Raw genomic sequence first — 24694 nt, forward strand, 5'->3', positions numbered from 1 at the left:
TGGACACAGACACCAGATCATTGAGACAGACAGGACACAGACACCAGATCATGGAAACAGACAGGACACAGACACCAGACCAGGGAAACAGACTGGACACAGACACCAGACCAGGTAGACAGACTGGATACGGACACCAGACCTGGGAGACAGACTGGACACAGACACCAGACCATTGAGACAGACAGGACACAGACACCAGATCATGGAGACAGACTGGACAGACACCAGATCATGGAGACAGACTGGACACAGACACCAGATCATGGAGACAGACTGGACACGGACACCAGATCATGGAGACAGACAGGACACAGACACCAGATCATGGAGACAGACAGGACACAGACACCAGATCATGGAGACAGACTGGATACGGACACCAGACCTGGGAGACAGACTGGACACAGACACCAGATCATGGAAACAGACTGGACACAGACACCAGATCATGGAGACAGACAGGACACAGACACCAGATCATGGAGACAGACAGGACACAGACACCAGATCATGGAGACAGACTGGACACAGACAGCAGACCAGGGAGACAGACAGGACACAGACACCAGATCATGGAGACAGACAGGACACAGACACCAGATCATGGAGACAGACAGGACACAGACACCAGACAATGGAGACAGACTGGATACGGACACCAGACCTGGGAGACAGACTGGACACAGACACCAGATCATTGAGACAGACAGGACACAGACACCAGACAATGGAGACAGACTGGATACGGACACCAGACCAGGGAAACAGACTGGACACGGACACCAGATCATGGAGACAGACTGGATACGGACACCAGACCTGGGAGACAGACTGGACACAGACACCAGATCATGGAGACAGACAGGACACAGACACCAGATCATGGAGACAGACAGGACACAGACACCAGATCATGGAGACAGACAGGACACAGACACCAGACAATGGAGACAGACTGGACAGACACCAGATCATGGAGACAGACAGGACACAGTCACCAGACCAGGGAGACAGACAGGACACAGACACCAGATCATGGAGACAGACAGGACACAGACACCAGATCATGGAGACAGACTTGACACAGACACCAGATCATGGAAACAGACAGGACACAGACACCAGACCATGGAAACAGACTGGACACAGACACCAGATTATGGAGACAGACAGGACATAGACACCAGACCATGGAAACAGACTGGACACAGACACCAGACCAGGGAGACAGACAGGACACAGACACCAGATCTTAGAGACAGACTGGACACAAACACCAGACAATGGAGACAGACTGGACACAGACACCAGACCAGAGAGACAGACAGGACACAGACACCAGACAATGGAGACAGACAGGACACAGACACCAGACCAGGGAGACAGACAGGACACAGACACCAGACAATGGAGACAGACAGGATACAGACACCAGACCAGGGAGACAGACTGGACACAGACACCAGATCTTAGAGACAGACTGGACACAGACACCAGACAATGGAGACAGACAGGACACAGACAGCAGACCAGGGAGACAGACAGGACACAGACACCAGACAATGGAGACAGACTGGACACAGACACCAGACAATGGAGACAGACTGGACACAGACACCAGAAAATGGAGACAGACAGGACACAGACACCAGACTAGACTAGGGAGACAGACAGGACACAGACACCAGACAATGGAGACAGACTGGACACAGACACCAGACCAGGGAGACAGACTGGACACAGACACCAGACAATGGAGACAGACTGGACACAGACACCAGACAATGGAGACAGACAGGACACAGACACCAGACAATGGAGACAGACTGGACACAGACGCCAGACAATGGAGACAGACTGGACACAGACACCAGACCAGGGAGACAGACAGGACACAGACACCAGATCATGGAAACAGACTGGACACAGACACCAGATCGTGGAGACAGACTGGACACGGACACCAGACCAGGGAGACAGACAGGACACAGACTTATCTGACACAATGTCGCGAAATTCTCCATGTTTCCGGCTGTGTTTTATAAAAAGCCGAAAATCTGATGTAAGAGCGAGGCTGATCTAAGAAATGTTCACGTCGCCGCTTCAAATACATCCGGGATCTCCCGCCTTTCAACGACAGACCTTAGTGTAAAGCACGCCCCTCGGCCACAAATTCAACAGTATCAAACCAAATAATGTACAACCATTCATGTCTTGTAAACTCACTTGGAAACTGAATCCATGTCTGTTACGAAGATTGCTGACTCTCCACATACCGAGACCCTGGGGCGTGGTGACATGCACACACACAAAAAGTTTATGTCATGTTTTCGTGGCCCCACAAAAATTCAGCCACAAAACCACAGCGCCATCTGGTGTCTCTGTATCCTTCCGCGCCGGAGCACGGCATGTCGTGCTGCGAGATAGACCCGGCCAACACAGATACCATACGCTCACTTCGACTGCTGGTGGTAAAGTACTTCAGTAGTTTTAATGTCTTGCAAAAACCGGGGGACTTTGATGGCGAAAACTGGTCTAACATTTTTAATGGAAAACAACTTGGGAATTCATTTCAATATTTATTTGAATATTTTTGGGAAAATGTTATTTGAATGACACAAATAAATAATATTTATATGTGACATGATATTGTGTAAACTCACGTTAGGCGTTGACGTCATGCACAAACATATCTTATCAAAAGAGGTGATCTGAATCTACAAACATGGTGCAGTTAGCGTGGGACTGTCGACGAAATTGTTATTTAAATATTTCTGTTAAAGGTGCAAGATATAAATTTCAGTTCTTCTTTTGTTTTTTCTTTAAACTCTAAGTTCTGTTTCATATGGGAAATCTAATGTCAAATTATGCCATTTATGACCTTGACCTGTGAGACACAGGGAATCTTAACAAGGGTACGGCTAAAACATATTCAACGGATAAGACAGTGACAAGTATCTGTGAGTGAGTGAGTGAGTGAGTATGGTTTTACGCCGCTTTTAGCAATATTCCAGCAATATCACGGCGGGGGACACCAGAAATGGGCTTCACACATTGTACCCATGTCGGGAATCGAACCCGGGTCTTCGGCGTGACGAGCGAACGCTTTAACCACTAGGCTACCCGACCGCCCCTCAAGTATCTGTGTCAACACATCAATGTTGTTGTTTGTTGTTTAACGCCGCACTCAGCAACATTCCAGTTATATGACGGCTGTCTGTAAATAATCGAGTCTGGACTAGACAATCCAGTGACTGATATCATGAGTATCGATATCGATATTGGGATACGATGACACGCATCAACCAAGTCAGCGAACCTGACCACCCGATCTCGTTAGTCGCCTCTTACGAAAAGTATTAGTCTGTCTTACAGACCCTGATACATTTATATCAACTACAGCCCATGCAAGTCTATAATGTTTGGCAAGTCTAGATTACTGAAAATGAAGAGAATCACTGGGCTCCCTTTTTATTAGATTTTTATTTTCTGTATGATATGTTCATTTCAGAGACTATATGTTAGTCTAGAAAAGTATAGTCGCCGTTTATGGCAAGCATGGGTTGCTGAAGACCTATTCTTCCCCGAATCTTCTCAGGTCGTCAACACGTCAATGACGTGACGCTAACCGTGTGACATAACATGCCAAAGAGTTCCTGTGCAGAATCTACCAACGCACAAAATAGTGACGTCACAATTAAAAAAAACCTCATTAATGATGATAGCGGTAGTATCCAGCGTTCTAATGTCCGAATGAGTAAAAGGTCGTACCACCTTGGATGTCGACGTAATAGGATGGGGTTCATTCATGATAATTCGGATATATAGTTGGACACGTGTAGAAGTGTTCTTTTTTTTTCGTTTCATTGGTGGGGGCACGGGTGGCCCAGTCGTCTAAGGCGCCGCGATTGGCTGTGCAGAATTGCGTCCCTCGGCCAGAAACCTATGATTGAAAGTTCGAATCCCGGTTGGCCCCGATAATGTTTCTAGGTTTGTCAGTACTATACCCGTGCTCGTGGGTTTCACAGAAGTGGTAAACGTCCGAGACCTGCATCACTTCGGGCTTTCCTCCCACATTAAGCTGACACGCCGTGATATAATACTGTTAAAAGCGGCGTTAAACCCAACTCACTCACTCACGTTTCATTGGTATATGAGAGTTTTTGGGAGAGCTTTTCTTATGGTCATGTCGAGAACATCAATGTTTTCTATTCGAGCCGGCTTGGGATATACTTTGGGCACAATGCGAGGACCACACCCTACCGGCAACCCCCAGCTTTTCACTGGAATGAATATGGTACGCCCACAAAGGACGGGCGTCCGATTTCGAATATTTTCACGACACATTATTTACAGGACAGTAAAATAAGTAATAACTTTTCTATCGAACTACAGTCAGTTTAAGTCCATAGACTGCCACACACTACAAAAGAAGCTATTTTCGTGTGTTAATCATTTTCGTTAAAAAGTGAAGATGGTTTTTGAAGGCAGTGTGTGCAGAATCCTTTGTTTGTACGGTGGTTGTGAAGATTTTCCGTATTATTGATGACACTACCACCCTCCACATCAACACACCCACAGCCGCACCAACCAACCCCTCAACACACACACACACACACACACACATTCACACTCTCAACCACTCACACATACACTCACTCACCCACATACACACCCACACCCATTCACACACACACACGCACATACTCTCTCACCCACACCCACGTCAACACCCACATCAACACCTACATCAACACTCACACACTCACCCACACGCACACACACATACACACACTCTCTCTCTCTCACCCCCCCCCCCCCCTCCCCACCCCCCCACCCCCCCAAAAAAAAACCACACACACCTACCCAACAACCACAACCACAACCACAACCCCACCCACACCTACCCAAGTCTGACTGCAAAATGTTCTAGAAGATTCCATAAAATAGTACGACCCACTGGATAGAAATAATCTTTCTGTACAAAATTTCGTGACCCTTGACCAAAATAAGTCACTCCGCTTATAAACATCACTACCATCCCAGCCATAAAATACATAAAGACCCAAAGAGCCAAAAATACACCAAAATGAGGACGCGAAGACCTTAAATTGCGAAATAAGTGTAATGGCTTTTAGTTTTAAAATTCCGCAATTCATGACCAAAAGACTTGGAATTTCTTGTGTGGAGACCTGTAAGTCGCTCCCCTGACTGCGCTCTCCACACGCTCCCCACAGCTCGTGTCCCACAGAACATGTGGCCAAGTCATGGCTGACCACATGTGCGCCCATTGGCTTAAACCAAAGAATATTTCAACCGTTTCCACATGACGAATGATAGAATTGTCAAGGGACGTCCCCCTTTATTGCATTTGCACAATATTTACGAAGTTATGTATATAAAAACAAAATCAAAGTTCTTCGGTTCGAAAAAATACACGGTGCGAACATTTGGCCGCCATATGTTTTTAGTCATCCACAGAAGTTTCGTATTAGTTCAACATGGAGCTGATCAGCCGTTGTTTCGAAGCACGGGAGCCAACTGGAAGATGTTAGTTTTTAAACGCGCGACTCACAGCAGGAGGTGGGAGGGATAGAAAGAAGAAGGAAATAGTCAGAAAGTGAAACTGTTTCATTATGAGGAATTAATTCGCTGAATGGGGGCGAAAAAACAATTATTGTAAAATAAACAGGAGTTCATCGTAATCGTTTCCTTGAGGCAGGGCGCACTGTCAGCACCCTGCTGTTGATGGCGAGGCTACGTCAAGAACAGCCATGACTTGAGTCCAAATGTTGAACGTCACTGTGTATTACAAGACCTCGTTAAACGGGTTCAATTCAAGTCCGAACACCTTCAAGAAGTCTTTTTCAAGAAGGTTCGAGTTGACTCGTCAAGGCTTTATTTTTGTTTTATACACTTGTTTATTGAGGCAGCTTTATAGAAACGAACGCTTTCTTATTGTTGTGGAGGGGTGGGGGTGCTGAAGGGGTAAGGGGGGGGGGGGGGGGGGGTAGAGAGGGACGCGGACGGGCGCAGTGGTCTGAGTTCGCTGTGGTGTTCATGTTACGCCAGGATCTGTGATCGTGGGTTCGAATCCCATATTCACACTGATTATGATCCTTGGTTCGTTAAAACCATCCTCGCGCGTGTGGATGTCACCAAACTGGTAAACATTTATAGCCCGCATCGCGTTTCTCTCACATCAAACCGGCACATGGTACGACTGATATACTGTGCACAGGGCGTTTCAACCAGATCAGTTGTTTATGTTGGACGGAATCTTAGTTTTAATATGTCAGCCTTTTTAGATAAAGCAGCAAAACCCTTTCCATATCCAACAGAAATAAAGCGGGGTTGATAGTACGATTCCGACTATATCATGAGCATGTGTTAATGACTCACTATCAAGTAATCATGATACCAAAGGTTCGCGTATCCTGCACAAACACATGCAAAGGCAAGTCAATTGTTCACCTGAAAAGACATGTGGTACAAATCAAAATAGGGATTACATTGGACATAATTTTTTGTCACTGATGCGTCAGATTTGGAAATGCGACCATGAAACGTTTTGAAAGCTTTACGGATGCCTTGAATGTTGTAACCCTGATCAAACAACTTCTGAGCAAGACTCGCATGGCGCTCCCAAGATGCAACTGGTGGAATACATTTCGTTGCTGCTGGCAGATTGGCTCTGTGAACGTGTTTTTCACTCACGAGTGACGTGCACTGCATGTATACTCGGGGAAAATGTTGATTATTTTGAAAACCCTCCAAGCACTCTTGTGGATTGTGAGGTTAGTAGGTTAAATGTCGTGGTAAACAATATGAGGTCAAATGAACACGGAGCTGTTTTTCAAAAAAAGGTTTCTGCCCTACAAAAAGTTAACAAAAATAATTGTTTTTCTTCACTTTCATATTCCTTGCTGGGATTACGGGTTGGAATGGGTCAATGGCAACCTATACTGGCTGTTAGAGACCGTTGGACGGATCTGGTGGTCAAGCTCGGTGACTTGGTCGATTGCGTGTCATCTTACCCCGACATTGGGGATCGATGCTCATAATATCAACCTCTCGTGTTCTAACAAGCCGCCGTCATATAGCAGGAAGATTTTGAGTGAATAGTAAAACAGAACCAAAACATTTAATAAAAGACAAATTGCAAATTTGAAACTGATAATTAATGTTTTAATGGATACATATTAAGCATTATGCTGATTATTGTCGGTAAAATATAAGTTGGTTTACACCTTGATAAAATAACAAAAACAAACTGTATCGACTAAAATGAAATGTTCGATTGTTTGACCATAAAATAAAAAGAAATATTAATATTATTGAAGAGGAATTCAACTACCGAATTGAAATCACCTTATTTGTGAAGACTTCCGAGAACCTGGGTCCATATTAACGAGGTTCAACTGTACGTCGACTCAATAAACCAGGACTTCTGAGAACTCTAATTTGAAATACAGTAACTTGATAGATAATCCAGCTTCGAAAGTGTGAATGTCCACAATATGAAACCTTCACGAGAGTCCATATAAACGAGGTTCAACTGTACCAGGCCTCTCCTGGAAACCATAATTTGAAAATAAAAGGTCAGCGTTTTCAGATGAGTGTGTCTCAGTTTGGACACCCGGTGCTGGGTGTCCCTGGGACACGTGCTAAGGCAGATAACATTTGTCTTGCAATCTAAACATACACAAGCCTGGAGTTCATAGGCCCGAACCAAATGTAGAGTTTTCTTTTGGGGAATTGTAGTAATTCCAAATGTTATGAAAAACTTTCTCCGTGTACCAGTGAACAATAGGCATTGTCAGCTGGGGCCCAACAGCGGATGGGATTGCCGCAGCACGTACGGAGAATTTGGTGGATCTTGGTCTCCCATCTGGAGAACACGGGATGCGGAAAAAAGATTAACTGCATCTCGTGAACTAACAATTCAACATGTATCAAGTCCCGTGACATAACAAGGAAATGCAATGTAGTGTTCGCAATAAATACCTACCATTTCTTTTCTAAGGAGGGGCGGGGCTGTGCATTGTGACAATTGTTTTGTAACCAAATGGAAGTTAAGATTGTCAACGTATTATGAATGCAAATGAATACTTTGCCACTAGTAACCGATCGACAGAGGTTTGTATCAACAAGTACCGTGCTGACAATATCAGAGTGGTCTTTGAACATACAATATACCAAAACTTTATTGTATATTTTTGAAAAAATTACCCCGTGTAATTATAGATTTAAACTCTGTACTATAAGTGGGCGCGTTGCAAGTGACAAACCAATTAATTCTCGACGGGAAATGACATAATCGGTTCCTGAAATAAACTGAGAAATAATATTTTAAATCCCAAAAATGAAGTCTACTTGCGCATCTTCAGCACTCAAAGAATACTTCTAGATGCTTTTATTTATTATTTCAAAATAATTTGATTTAAATCTTTCAAAAGAAATGTCTCGCATTAAGCTTTTTTATATTTAGTTAATGGTTCAATTACCCCGAAAATATATTTGTTCTTTCAAAAATTGCTTTCTATAAGATCTCACCGGAATGAAAAGAATAAATACCCTTTCGTATACCTATGTCATGGGGCATTTATTTTTTAACTGCTATTAATACCCATGCCGATGATGAAAAATATATAAGAGACTTTTTCACAAAATATTAAGTTGTATACCAAGTGAAATCGACAAACAAGCTGTGACATTAGTCACGTGTTCCATGTCAACAAAGTACCCGGATGTGTCTGGGAGGCAAGACGTCGTGTGTGTTTGTTGGGGGAGAAGGAGTGGCGCCCGGGGGGTGGGGAGGCGTGGAAGGGATAGGGGAGGGGGCCCGGGGGTACCGTACAAGTGTACGGATCAGGTCCTCAGGGGTCAGAGGGCTTCCAAGGTTGATTTCCGACCCCCCGGGCCCCGAGTTGACCTTAGCTTTGGAGTCTATCTACCCCAGGGGTCTCCTTGTCGGCAGACATCAAAGGCCTGTTATCATTGTTTACAACGATGAGAAGAGTTCGCCTTATCGATTAACAGTGTTGGAAATGTTGTGTTGGTTTAGTATGTTGAATGAAAATATCACTTATCTCGAACATACCTTATAAACTATTCTAGCGAACTACATAAATTTCAAAAAGTAGATTCTTTTCGTTCGACACTATTCGTGATTCGTCTACGACGTGAGACTTAAAAGCGCATCGTTTATCATAAAATACGCTATTATATATTACCCGTCTTGGCCGTCGAACCTGATTCAAATTAACTTGGGGCACGGGAACCCACATACCCAATTACCCACGCACCCAAACAGGCACACAACCACCCATATAGCCATTCACTCACGCACCCACTCACCCACTCACCCACTCACCTACTCACTCACTATCCACTGACCTACTCACCCACTCACTCACTATCCACTCACCCACTCACTCACTATCCACTGACCTACTCACCCACTCACTCACTATCCACTCACCCACTCACTCACTATCCACTCACCTACTCACCCACTCACTCACACACTATCCATTCACCCACTCATCAACTCACCCACTAACCCACTCACTCACCCACTTACTCACCCACTCACTCACTCACTCATACACTATCAATTCACCCACTCACTCACTCACACACTATCCATTCACCCACTCACTCACTCACACACTATCCATTCACATTCACCCAAACTCCCAGACACCCACTCACCTACTCACCAACAAACTCATTCACCCACACACTCACACACTCACTCACTCACCCACTATGTATTGATTGTCCGCGCCACGTTTGAAACACTTAAATCTGCCACTCGTTAGTCCCCCGGCAGGTTACTGCTGGGACAGCCAACATGGGTAAAAAGTTCAATTAGTCGTTTATTATTCGTTAATACGGAAAATTGTTAATGTGAACTATTAAAGCGGAAGCGCAACAGTCTAACAGGGGTTTCAGTATATCCGGACGGCCTCCCAGTAGCCGGACCTAGAGCGGACAAACTACACACTAATTATAGATCGTTAGACAAACTGAACTGTCTTACTTTTGGAAGGGGGTGGGGGTGTTAGGGAGAGGATACCTTTTCGATCACTGCTTCAAAATACGTAAATACGTAATGAAAAAAGAAGTTGATCAATTCTATGACAACATAGGTTTTTGTTCAGAACATAAAGCATGTTGAGTAAATGCGCGCGCGTGCGTGCGTGCGTGCGTGCGTGCGCGTGTGTGTGTGTGTGTTGTTATTTTGTTTTTGTTGTTATTATTTGTTATTGTTTTTTTCTTCTTCTTGGGTTGTATTATATTGTTTTGTTTGTTTGTTGTTGTTATTTGTGTGTTTTGTTTGTTTGTTGTTTTGTTGGGGTTTTTTTATTTTGTTTCTGTTTTTGTTTTGTTTTGTTTGTGTGTTTGTTTGTTTGTTGTTGTTGGGGTTTGTTTTGTTGTTGGGGGTTGAGGGGAGGTAGGTGGGGTAGAAATCCTGAGGACAAATTATTTCTTAAACAACTCATATTACAATTCCACATTTGTCGAAACAAGAAACTTTCTCGAAATGTGTTGACTGTGAGAGTCTAAATTGTATTTCACAAATTGTATACTCCCATGTCAAATCATCCTCCATTACCTGGAGTATCTACATCTGTTGTAGAAAATATCGAGACTCAAACTGAAGCCTTGGTGGCCAGTGTGTCCAGGGTACATAATACAACGGATATATCATACATTGGATAATCGAAAATATCAAATATACAACAGCTATTTCTCTCTAAAAACCGTTATCATAATTTAATATCTGTCTTACTTATCGTGTAACAATCCACAAATAAACATTTCCATATGCTAAAACCCCATAATAATAAAATATCCACGAGTCTGCTAATAGGTGATAAACTGTCACGGCACTTCTGTTTAGTGTAATCGAGGGGGGTCATAAATATATCATAATTTTGCGCCTTAAATTTTGTTAATTTGAAAAATATGTCAAATGGGCAGACGCAAGTTAGATTTATTTTCGAAAAGCGCTAAAACCAGAAATACGAAACTTCAAAAGTGGAAGTAGCTTTGTCCTTTTCATATAAAAGTGGCCGCCATTTTCTTCGGTTATACCTTGGGCGTTGAAAAATAGTTCCTTTGATTGATTTAAATGCACTATAATTAAAAGAATATGTTTGATAATGAATTGCAATGCTTGTAGCTGTTAAATTTATTTATGAATGACTGAAAGCAGCAAAATAAAGGCGCGAAGATGAAACAAACCCGGTTCTTCTAAATGATTACCATGTGTAATCATACGCGCTGTACGAAAGTCAAATAATCAGTGTGGACCACAGACAGTAAATACATAATATGTACATGTGATGTAAGGGGTAGTGAGAGTCTTGGAGGAATTCTCAGCAATGGAACTATATTTATTCATAATATATTAAAGGTCTTAACTTCAGTCGCTTGAGTCGCTATTTTTATATCATATTCTGATTATTAATTTTCATAGGGTCCATATGTGTGTCTGCTTTTGTCAGTGTTTCTGCCTGTCTATGATTTTCAGCATGCAGTAAAACCCCGTTAACACGGACAGTAGCGTCGCCACTGAAATAACAAATAAATTGATGGCCGGGTGAACGAGTCACTGCTACCGAATAATGTCACTTTATAAACATGTAAGGTAGGGTTCCGGTTTTACAGTTCCTCTTGACTATCTGTGTCGTATATCTGCACTGTCTGTCTGTCCACCTGACTCTGTGCATCTCTCTGTCATGTGACTGTGTGTCTTTCTGTCCATCTGTCTCTCTGTCATGTGTCTGTGCCATATGTCTTTCTGTCCATCTGTCTCTCTGTCCCGTTCTGTCGTGTAGCTGTGCCGTATGTCTGTCCACCTGTCTCTCTGACTCTCTCTGTCATGCAGCTGTGCCGTATGTCTGTCTGTCCACCTGTCTCTCTCTGTCATGTAGCTGTGCCGTATGTCTGTCTGTCCATCTGTCTCTCTGACTCTCTCTGTCATGTGTCTGTGCCATATGTCTTTCTGTCCATCTGTCTCTCTGCCCCGTTCTGTCGTGTAGCTGTGCTGTATGTCTGTCCACCTGTCTCTCTGACTCTCTCTGTCATGTGGCTGTGCCGTATGTCTGTCTGTCCACCTGTCTCTCTGACTCTCTCTGTCATGTAGCTGTGCCGTATGTTTGACTGTCCAGCTGTCTCTCTGACTCTCTCTGTCATGTAGCTGTGCCGTATGTCTCTCTGTCCATCTATCTCTCTGACGCTCTCTGTCATGTGTCTGTGCCATATGTCTTTCTGTCCATCTGTCTCTCTTCCCCGTTCTGTCGTGTAGCTCTGTCGTATGTTTGTCACCTGTCTCCCTGCCTCGCTGTGTCGTGTAGCTCTGGCGTGTAGCTCTGTCGTATTTTTGTCACCTGTCTCCCTGCCTCGCTCTGTCGTGTAGCTCTGTCGTATGTTTGTCACCTGTCTCCCTGCCTCGCTCTGTCGTGTAGCTCTGTCGTATGTTTGTCACCTGTCTCCCTGCCTCGCTCTGTCGTGTAGCTCTGTCGTATGTTTGTCACCTGTCTCCCTGCCTCGCTCTGTCGTGTAGGTCTGTCGTATGTTTGTCACCTGTCTCCCTGCCTCGCTCTGTCGTGTAGCTCTGTCGTATGTTTGTCACCTGTCTCCCTGCCTCGCTCTGTCGTGTAGCTCTGTCGTATGTTTGTCACCTGTCTCCCTGCCTCGCTCTGTCGTGTAGCTCTGTCGTATGTTTGTCACCTGTCTCCCTGCCTCGCTCTGTCGTGTAGCTCTGTCGTATGTTTGTCAACTGTCTCCTTGCCTCGCTCTGTCGAGTTGCTGTGCCTCATGTCTGTTCACCTGTCCCTCTGCCTCTCTCTATGGTGTAGCTGTGCTGTATGTCTGTCTGTCCACTGTCTGTCAGGCCTCCCTCTGTCGTGTAGCTGTCGTGTAGCTGTGCCGTATGTCTGTCTATTCACCTGACTCCCTGTCGTGTAGCTGTGCTGTATGTCTGTCTGTCCACCTGTCTCCCTGGCCCTCTCTGTCGTGTAGCTGTGCCGTATGTCTGTCCACCTGTCTCTCTGCCTCTCCATGTCGTGTAGCAGTCGTGTAGCTGTGCTGTATGTCTGTCTGTCCATCCGTCTCTCTGCCTCCCTCTGTCGTGTAGCTCTGCTTTATGTCTGTTCACCTGTCTCGCTGCCTCTCTCTGTGTATATCTATACATCTACACTGTATTATGGTTCATCTATTCAACTGCCTATCATGTCGTATGACTCACTCACTCACTCTCTCTCTCTCAATTGCTCGTGTTCAGTGGGTGAGTGAGTGAGTGAGTGAGTGAGTGAATATTCCAGCAGGGGGACACCAGAAATGGGCTTCACACATTGTACCCATGTCGGGAATCGAACCCGGGTCTTCGGCTTGACGAGCGAACACTTTAACCACAAGGCTACCCGACCGACCCGCTCGTGTTCAGAACGCATCCCCATCTCCGCCATCAGCACACTCAGATCCTAATTGGTATTTTGCCCTTATTGCAACAAAACAGTCTTCAAAGCAATTCTAGCTAAGTCATTCGAGGCCATGGTGCTTTATGAATACCATATCAAAGTTAAATGAGTGTTCCATTTATGTCATTGTGCTATCGAGTGAAGGATGTTTTAAAACAACTTGTATACGGTACACAAAGACACTAAAGTTCTGAAACTTCCAACGTTGATCCAGAATGGGATTAAATCATATAAGTTTCTCGTCCTCAACACGCCCTGGAAGGATACAGAATGGAATTGAAGCGTTGATTGGGAATCAATACAGCCAGAAAACTGTTACGTGTTCATATCAAAGCGATCATCAAACGAGCCTGCTAAATCCATAGCAAAACGGGCATCTTTGAAATTTGAAAAAAGGCTTTTGAAATAAAATCAAATGTTTTACAATGAGGAGCAACAGGTACAGGGAAAAGAGATAAATCACATTTTATCAAATTTCCTCTGAGTACATCTCAATCAAAGTTTCATTCTATAACGTCAAAGCTTCTTTTATCGTCAAAAGCTGGCCGTTTGGAATGGAAAATCGAATAATTTGTTTGAGAAAATCTATTGAATATTAGAAACACAGACATAAAAAGCCTCCAACCCATCTCTCCCGTGGAGAAACATGTGTCTTTATCGATTGGTCAGGACTTTCTCCATTGTCCAATCATCTTCACTCTCTTTGAGTACCCTCGAACCAGTTAGGATTCTGTGCAAAATGCGCCCTATCTCAGTCATTTACTGGTCGGGGAATGAAGCTCCGGAAAAATGTCACCACTCATGACGGTAATTAAGGGCTCTTACGACTTTCCGTCATTCGTCTTGCGCCTTCCGGTCGATGAAGGGCGACCGCTGCGCAGCGTGACTCACGGCTGGCGCATGCGCATTGACACCTCTGAGTGTCGGAGCTATAATTTATAAGTGACAGTCGGCGGAGCGTCCTGCGGTGAGAACAAATTGTGCCACTTAGCCTGTGAGAGCCGAACAACAGACACAGAAATGTCGTCGTGAAGTTTTGGGCCGGGGGTGACGCTGTAGCGCGAGACGTAGTCCGACAATAAAGCCCGACACTGTAGATACTACATGTACGACATACAGATCACTGAAATGAAATTTAATCCAAAAATATTCGAATATCATAAAGGGTAAATTTTGTCTCGTTCTGACTTCGATTCCAAGTTTTTAATTTCCAGCTGGTGGCAATCTAAAGCTATTGAGGAGATTTTAACACGGTGTCCTTGACCTTTAGGCACGTGTCTGACAACAACTACACCATGGGATATCATCGAAGGCGTGATATAAATGGGTGCATACAAAGGTTAGGGACCAACCATCTGACATTCGGGGGTAAGGGGGGCGGGGGGATTTTTGTTTAAGAAGATATTTTTTCCTAACTTTGTTCCAATTAGAAGAAACATTTCAGGATTTGATGTTAGGGTTAACTACAGATCGTGAGCGAGTCTAGAAACAAGGCTGGTTGGGCCGGGCTGGGCTGGGCTGGGTTGGGCTGGGGAGGGAGGGGGGGTGCAGGTGGGGTGAGGGTGAAGGGGAGTAGAGACTGCCGAGAAATATTTTGGCCACGGAAGGATAGAAATCTATGGTCGTCATTCGCCACTTTTTTTGTTAACTTCCAGTTCGCTCACGTCATATTATGTAACCATAGAAACAAAACAAAACAACCATACCCTTACATTTAATTAAGGCCTCAGTTCTGTGTATTTGATCTTTTCAGCAAATGTAAACAACAATATATAAGACGTCACCTTTTCATGAACGAAAAGTAAAGACTTCCAAGTTTTCCGAATTAGTGAAAAGAACTTACCTTAGACACGTCATGTTTTGCAACGTTGACGTAAACAGTTCCTGACAAGATGAAAATTGGCATTATTAAAGTTTGCTATCATAAGAACTTTATACTGGCGCTATTTGTTTTCATTTCTATTTCACACAAACGCACGCAGGTGACACAATAATTATACGGTTTTCCCCGCATGCATTTTAAACGCAAACTGTTTTCAATTATTAAGAATGAATCATTCAGTTATTTCAAAAATTATAAAAAAACAGCTCCACACGAGAAGCGGGAAGGGCCCCTTTGAAGCGCGATAACAGTCACTGAAGACTTCCACACTTCATATAAACTGTATCATGTCTAAGGAATATTGAGATAAAATCATATGTCGACAATGATTTAAAGGAACAGAAAAGCAATCGCCAATCTAAATAAAAATGATAATCGAATATACATTTACAAATCTGAGAAACTACACCTTATAATTATAAAAATAACAATGGTACTAGTTATACACCATAGCATCACATGTGATCATAACATAATACCACTACCGGTGATAAAGGCCATACAGCTACTAATAATGACGACGATGATGTTGCTGATGGTGTTGGTGATGATGACGATGGCGATGATGATTGTGTTTACGATGACGATGATGACGAGGATGGAGAGGATAAATATCATGATAGTGTCAATTCCGACGACGACGATGATGAGGATGAGGATGATGGTATTGATGATGATGATTGTGTTCACGTTGAGGAGGAGGAGGAACAGGAAGATCATGGTTGTGTAAATGACGGTGATGAAGATGATGATGATAATGGCGTGAGGTTCAACATTATTGCACCTTTATAGCGACATGCATACAAGTGTGTGTGGCTGCTTGTACTAGTCCGGACTGATGCCGATTAATGGTGCTGAGATACCATGCCGCAGTTTAACATGAATACTCCACTCAGACACAGTATATGTACTGACTCCAGTCCTTGTTTAAGCCCCTTAATGCCGAGCGCCAGACAGGGTAACAACAAGTACCATCTTTTAACGTCTTTTGGTATGACGTGGCCGGGGATCAAACCCCGGACCTACCACTCTACCACTCGACCACGGAGGCGGATAATGAGGATGTTACATCAATATTTAGTTTTGGTGTGTACATTTAGCAGACTGAATATTTTGTAAAGATTTATAGTCTATATCATCGAGATTATCAGCTTTAATTTATCAGCTTTAATTTATCAATGAATTTATTTGAGCATTTACTTTCGCCGCTGAGTATATATTAGTTATGACGGGGCCGAAATAGCTCTTATAATTCTCGCGAATATCATTATTGTAATAAAAAAATAGAATCACGATTATCAGCCATGTAAGCAAGTTATGTATGAATTCCTAATGTGAGTGAGTGACTTTAGTTTAACCCCGCATTGAGCTATATTTTAGTTATATCACGGCCCGTAGTGATGCAGGTCTCAGACGTTTACCACTTTGGTGAAACCTAGAAACATAATCAGGGCGAATCGGGATTCGAACCAACGATCATAGGTTTCTGGCACGCCGAACCCTGCACAGCAAATTGCGGCGCCTTAGCCTACTGGGCCACCCGTACCTCCACCTCGCTTGAATATAGGGGTGCACCATGGCCACAGCGGTCATGTAATATGCTATCCATCTTATCAGCCTTTCCCTCGTCCCTCCATTTAACTGTCCCCGTGGGCCGCCATTAATCAGCCCGCCATGTTAATTGTAAAATAATTGGGGAGCTTGTCCGACTCGTAAACTCCATATCAGTCGTAACAGATACGAGTCTATGGGCAATAAAGTTTGAAAGCAGCCATCAAAACTTCCCGGCATGCTTTTCGTCACTCGGAAAAGGCTCGTTAACTTCCGAGAGCGCTCGTAAATTTCCGACATGTCGGTTCTCCTTTGATGATGGGAGTCGAGGTGTGGCGACTTATCTGCGTGATATGGAAGCCCTGTCCACACACTTAGTAAATTGGACGTCCTCGCTGTTGGGTTCGTGTCCACCTTCGCCGTAAAGATTTCAGGTTAGTCGTCTCTCCTGTTATGTCCTCGTGATATCTTTACGATACGGAATGGGAGAGACTTGTAAGGAAGTGTTAATCGGATGTACACTGTCGAACCTTCGGGGAATTTATAAAATGGAGTCAGTATTTTTCAGTTAGAATTAGTTAGTTGGGTTGTGCGTTATTTAACACCAAACTCCGAAACATTTCAGCTGTCTTCGTCAGACAGCAAATAATGGGTCTCGGCCAGACAATTCAGTGACTGACATTATGAGCATATATCCACGCCGTCGGGGTACACGCCAACCAAGTAACCGAGCTTGACGACCCGCTCCATTAAGTCACCTCATATGGCCAGCAAGGGGAGAAGAGGCTACTTTTTTACGGAAATAGACTTAGTTAAGGGTGATCCTCAATCAAAGTTAGGGTGTGTAGTTTTGGTTTTAGAATCCTTTTTAAAAACACGTTTGGGTGTTGTTGGCATCGATGTTAGGTGCGGTAGAGTAGCTCTGTGATTTAAGTGGTCGGTGGTCACTTTGGATTCCTAACATGAGAAAAATGTGCGAAGCCCTCTCTTTGTACTGATGTGGTATTGCTGGAATACTGCTATTCTTGCCGTAAACTCACTCATTCACTCACTCACTCACTCACTCACTCGCTCCATTATCATAAATACCTTTCACCGTCACAGATTCCTTTTAGTTTACTTGGTGGCGAATGGGTCTGGGGTATTTATTCTAATATAATGAAAATATAATACCCCAGATAATCGAGGATGGAGGTAGAGTTGTGTACATCCTTCTGGCCACCTGAGTGATGCGTGTTGTTACTGCTACTGTTGATTACCAGGAGGCGGGAGCAGACAAACACCAGGCTGACTTCCATTTGGTATTTCCGCACAACTATTTGTCATTAATGTCAGACAGAGATAGGCGTTATCTGAATGACATAACAGTGTCTCTCTGGGTGAACAACACGTTGTCTTGGCATCTCCGGCGCTGCAGCAGATGGGGCAGGGAGAGTGTATTGAGAGGCTCGCAGGGGGTGGGGTGGAAGTCTGGTTGGATGGAGGGTAGGGAAAGGTATAGGCCGAGGCGGTTGTGAGGTGAGGTGGACACTGGTTAGGTGCAGGCGTCGGGAAAGTGTATCGGGGTGAGGAGTTGGGGGAGAAGGTGGCTGGGATGTTGGATGGACATCGGTTGGATGCAGAGGTAGGGAGATTGGGGGGTGTAGGAAAGCGGATCGGAGAGAGACTGGTTAAGGATGAAATTAAATTTTTCATGTGACAGAACCTGTAGGTATTTCATGAAAGATGCGGGACGTTCGTGGGGTGGAAAAGAGACCTGGAGGTGAGCATTGTGAGGATTTGGGTATATATAAGGGTGTAGGCCTATGTGAGTAGTGAATTGGGTTTGAAATCCCTTTGAACCTACAAGGTTCATAATAGGTGCGATTAGAAACCATGACCAGCGGATCCTGGCACGACGAGGGGACGCAACTGCGGCGTTTTGACTCGAACATGTTAAGAAATATGAATCCCTTTGATTAAGAAGTGAGACGTTTGGAGACCTGGACATGGGGTTATGTTTATAGTGAGTTAGTGTTGATACCACTTTGAACACTACAAGGATCATAATTGGCGGAAACTGGGGTTAGAAACCATCACCATCGGACCCTAGAACGAAACTTTGACTGCGACTGCGACGCTTTGAAGATTGTTAGTTTTTTGTTTGACGCCGCACTCAGCAACATTCCAACTATAAAACGGCGGTCTGTAAATAATCAAATATGGACTAGACAATACAGCGATTGACATCATGCGCATCAACCAGGTCAGGGAGCCTGACCACCCGATCCCGTTAGTCGCCTCTTACGACCAGCACAGGTTGCTGAGTTCTCACCCGGATCTTCATGGGAAGGTTTAAAGGATGGTTATTTGTATACGGAACGTAAAGTCAGTGAGTGCTCGGCTTTCAACTGTACGGTAATCAGAAAATGTGGAAAAACACAAACTGGCGTCTAGCAATGGTACCCTGTAGTCAATCTGACCATGTTTTACCAGGAACTTACCACTGGGCTGAACAACGTACACGTGACAGTAAAGTTTAAGGAGTGAGTGAATTGGGTTTAACGCCGCTTTTAACAGTATTACAGTTATATCACGGCGTGTCGGCTTAATGTGGGAGGAAAGCCCGAAGTGATGCAGGTCTTAGACGTTTACCACTTCGGTGAAACCGACGAGCACGGGTATGGTGCTGACAAACCTAGAAACATAATCGGGGCGAACCGGGATTCGAACCAACAATCATAGGTTTCTGGCGTGCCCAAGGGACGCAACACTGCACAGCGGCCGATGCTGCTGCTAAAGCAGCCCTCAACAAATCTGTGACACCACTTCTGATCCCATACACTGATTTTAAACCCATGATTCGATCCTACATCCGAGATCTTATGCAACAGAAGTGGGACGCCCAAGTAGGTATCAATAAATTACATGAAATTAAACCAAATATCGGATATACCTTCTTGGGGTGTCAGTCCAGATTTGAAGAGGTCATTATGCGACGATGTCGTATTGGCCACAGCAGATATACTCATGAATATTTACTAAAAGGTGAGGATCCTCCGTTTTGTATCCCTTGTGATGAGAGAATCACCGTCAAGCATGTCCTGCTTGACTGTGTTGATTTTTCCATCACAAGGGATAAATATTTCAATGTAAAAACAATTAAGGACCTTTTTAATGATGTCAATTCTCGTTTAATATTATGTTTTTTAAAAGAAATAGAACTTGTCCATAAATTTTGATGAGCTTAATGTATTATTTTATTAATTGGTAGTGCTAATTAATAACTTAGATTGTGAGTGGCTGTACCCTCGAGGGGGGTTGAAGTAGCGTAAAATTATTGTCCCCCTAAGAGGGTATGTAAGTCCCCAACCATTCGTAGTATTTTTATGCATACCAGACTTTTAAATCGTAGTATATTTGTTAGTTTTATTCAATGGCTAAACTTGCATATAATCGCCAGCGACTGAAGGGATGGTGTAAATCCTACCGGGATCCATGCAGGAAGCAAAGGCACTGTAAGTCCCCATGGTCCCTGGTATGGTGATCTCCCTTTAGTTACTGACGATCTCTAGCCCATTTTTATATTGTGTTGTTCCTTACTACTTAATGCTTTTAACTGTTCTGCAACTAGTTTTACATCTTATCTGTGATATTCTAGTTCTCATACTGTCCTTTGATGACAGATTTTTATAAAGTTTAAATATTTGTATATTTCATGTCAAATTTCTCGTCACGATATGGCTGAAATATTGCCGATGTGACGTAAAGCAGTACCTCACTCACTCACTGCACAGCGAATCGCGGCGCTTTAGACGACTGGGCCACCCGTGCCACCTAATGTTTAAGGAAGCTGCAAGCGATTGACAGAAGCCAGGTGCTGGAGTGGACGTGATTTAAGGAACCTCATTATACGCCCGTTGAAGCTATAAACATTTAGATAAACAGATAATTGGACGTAAAACACGGAAGCTCCCACCGAAAACGGAAGACATTACCTTTTACCGCAGGTAGAGGGGCCACGGGTGGCTCAGTGATCAAGTCTCGATTCGCTACGCAGAGTTGCTTTCCTTGGTCTCGTCAGGATCCGCTTATTGTGGAACAAATGACAGATTCGCCTTGTCTCCATGCATTGCCTGACACACCATACCCGATCTAGGTTTTACCGAAGCGGTCTTTAAATGTGTAAGGTACGCCGTTTTTAGCACCATTCCAGCATTGTCACGACGGGGGACACTTAAAATGGGCTTTACACATTTTACCAATGTAAGGAATCGAACCCAGACCTTCGGCGCGACGGACGAACACGTTAACTACGGGGCTACTACAACGCCACGATATATATTAATAGTACACTTGGACAACTATCCCCGCGGAAGCATTCAAACTTTGGGCATATATATACGAATCGAATGGCAATTCCTGGCAAACGTTTACAAATACATCTGATCGATTATTCAACCGGTTTTACGCATTTATCATGACGCCTGATGACAACAGTAAATGTAGTCCCACAAGAGTTCCTCCGCCAGTGTGACAAATCTGTATTTTCAGGCTTGAGTCACGTGGTTTGGGGCGCGTACCCGTGAGACGATGGTTGGTGGTAGCTGTGCGGAGACAAGACAGAAAGTCCGTGATGCACGTGCGAGACAGATATCTCGTTTATCATAAGCAGCCAGGTATCGCATGGCACCAGCGCGGATATCTCGGGTCATCGTTGACGAACTCCTCACAGCCCGGTCGCTGTAATGAGTTCTCGGACATCGGGAATCGATATTTGGATTTAGAAGAATAACAATGATTTATCTATGTTAGCGTAATTTGTGCATGCGCTTTATACTTCAACAACTGCCTTGTTTAAACTAAATAATCAGGAGCAGTTATTTTAGGAATCAGTAGTTCATTTAATTTATTATTGTTGGGGATTGGTCATAAAAAATGAACTGTTTTAAATTTGCTTTCCGATGTTGTTGGAGATGATGATGTTTGTTCTGTCTAGTTTGGTGGTGTTTTTTCGTTTCATGTTTTTGTATGTGGGTGGGTGGGAGACAGACCGACATATAGACAGAGTGCGTGTAGGTGATGGTGTGTGTTTGTAATGAGTCGGGGAGGGGGTCGTGCTGATGTTGTTCGTGTGTGATGGGTTTTCTTTTGTATGATGTAATGTATGTGTCGCATTGTATGTGTGGTGTGTGTGACCCTGTGAGTGTGACCATGTGTGTCTGTTTGTGTGTGTGTGGCCTGTGTGTCTGTCTTTGTGTTTGAGAGAGTGTGGTGAACATGTGTGTCTGGGTTTGTGTGTGACCATGTGTGTCTGTTTGTGTGTATGAGTGTGTGGCCTGTGTATCTGTCTTTGTGTTTGAGAGAGTGTGACCTTGTGTGTCGGTGTGTGAGAGAAAGAGAGTGTGTGATCATGTGTGTCTGTCTGTGTGTGTGTCTGTATATGTTTGTGGATGTGTTCTAGCCTGTGGCTTGAGTACACACATATACACACAGTGCCATCGTGTTCTGATGTAGTGACTGTGGTTTGCTTAAACACATATACACACAGTGCTGCTGTGTTCTTACCCTGATGTAGTAACTGTGGTTTGAGGACACACATATACACACAGTGCTGCTGTGTTCTTACCCTGATGTAGTGACTGTGGTTTGAGGACACACATATACACACAGTGCCATCGTGTTCTGATGTAGTGACTGTGGTTTGCTTAAACACATATACACACAGTGCTGCTGTGTTCTTACCCTGATGTAGTAACTGTGGTTTGAGGACACACATATACACACAGTGCTGCTGTGTTCTTACCCTGATGTAGTGACTTTGGTTTGAGGACACACATATACACACAGTGCTACTGTGTTCTTACCTTGATGTAGTGACTGTGGTTTGCTTAAACACATATACACACAGTGCTGCTGTGTTCTTACCCTGATGTAGTGACTGTGGTTTGAGGACACACATATACACACAGTGCTACTGTGTTCTTACCCTGATGTAGTGACTGTGGTTTGAGGACACACATATACACACATTGCTACTGTGTTCTTACCCTCACGAAGGTACTGAGGTTTGATTACACACATATACACACAGTGCTACTGTGTTCTTACCCTGATGTAGTGACTGTGGTTTGAGGACACACATATACACACAGTGCTACTGTGTTTTTACCCTCACGAAGGTACTGAGGTTTGATTACACACATATACACACAGTGCTACTGTGTTCTTACCCTGACGAAGGTACTGTGGTTTGAGGACACACATATAAACACAGTGCTACTGTGTTCTTACCCTCACGAAGGTACTGAGGTTTGATTACACACATATACACACAGTGCTACTGTGTTCTTACCCTGACGAAGGTACTGTGGTTTGAGGACACACATATAAACACAGTGCTACTGTGTTCTTACCCTGACGAAGGTACTGTGGTTTGAGGACACACATATAAACACAGTGCTACTGTGTTCTTACCCTGATGTAGTGACTGTGGTTTGAGGACACACATATACATACAGTGCTACTGTGTTCTACCCTGATGAAGGTACTGAGGTTTGATTACACACATATACACACAGTGCTACTGTGTTCTTACCCTGATGGAGTGACTGTGGTTTGAGGACACACATATACACACAGTGCTGCTGTGTTCTTACCTTGATGTAGTGACTGAGGTTTGATTACGCACATATACACACAGTGCGACTGTGTTCTAGCCCTGATGTAGTGACTGAGGTTTGAGGACACACATATACACACAGTGCTGCTGTGTTCTTACCCTGATGTAGTGACTGTGGTTTGAGGACACACATATACACACAGTGCTACTGTCTTCTTACCCTCATGTAGTGACTGTGGTTTGAGGACACACATATCATACAGTGCTACTGTGTTCTTGCCCTGATGTAGTGACTGAGGTTTGAGGACACACATATACACACAGTGCTGCTGTGTTCTTACCCTGATGTAGTGACTGTGGTTTGAGGACACACATATACACACAGTGCTACTGTGTCCTTACCCTGATGAAAGGACTGAGGTTTGAGGACACACATATACACACAGTGCTACTGTGTCCTTACCCCGATGAAAGGACTGAGGTTTGAGGACACACACATACACACAGTGCTACTGTGTCCTTACCCTGATGTAGTGACTGTGGTTTGAGGACACACATATACACACAGTGCTACTGTGTCCTTACCCTGATGTAGTAACTGTGGTTTGAGGACACACATATACACACAGTGCTACTGTGTCCTTACCCTGATGTAGTAACTGTGGTTTGAAGACACACATATACACACAGTGCTACTGTGTTCTTGCCCTGGTGTAGTAACTGTGGTTTGAAGACACACATATACACACAGTGCTACTGTGTTCTTACCCTGATGTAGTGACTGTGCTTTGAGGACACACATATACACACATTGCTACTGTGTTCTTACCCTGGTGTATAGTGATCGTGAAACACACTGGATAGCAGCACACATTCCAGTACATGGGGGAGGGTGTGGAGTGGATGGTTTACAACCTGTTGCGTGGCTGACTTGCTGGTGTTGTTGGGAACATATGATCCTGCAGTAATCTGGTTGATATACAGTTGCAATTTTGCACTGTGAGAACGATGCTCAGGCACGCATGATTTGACATGCACCAGTGTACACTAGAGATGTGAACGACAGGTGCACCAGACTGATAGTTGTTAGTGATCGGCCGAATACACACATACATGTTAATAGAATTTCATCTGGACGCGCGTGAAATATATTACTAAATG

The 24694-nt window shown here is 44.1% G+C and overlaps 2 protein-coding genes across 2 annotated transcripts; one reads left to right on the forward strand and one right to left on the reverse strand.

The window, feature by feature from the left end:
* The first annotated feature begins 234 nt into the window (after positions 1-234).
* LOC139458601 (protein starmaker-like) lies at positions 235-1476 on the forward strand. Its single transcript, XM_071240028.1, has one exon. The coding sequence runs from the start codon at positions 235-237 to the stop codon at positions 1474-1476; it is 1242 nt and encodes a 413-aa protein (XP_071096129.1).
* A 10219-nt stretch (positions 1477-11695) lies between these two features.
* LOC139458603 (RNA-binding protein 25-like) lies at positions 11696-12280 on the reverse strand. Its single transcript, XM_071240029.1, has one exon. It carries the CDS (start codon positions 12278-12280, stop codon positions 11696-11698), a length of 585 nt encoding a protein of 194 aa, XP_071096130.1.
* Positions 12281-24694: the final 12414 nt, after the last annotated feature.

The sequence above is a fragment of the Haliotis cracherodii genome, unplaced genomic scaffold, assembly GCF_022045235.1.
Source record: "Haliotis cracherodii isolate W230 unplaced genomic scaffold, xgHalCrac1.p SCAF_13, whole genome shotgun sequence".
Lineage (NCBI taxonomy): Eukaryota > Metazoa > Mollusca > Gastropoda > Lepetellida > Haliotidae > Haliotis > Haliotis cracherodii.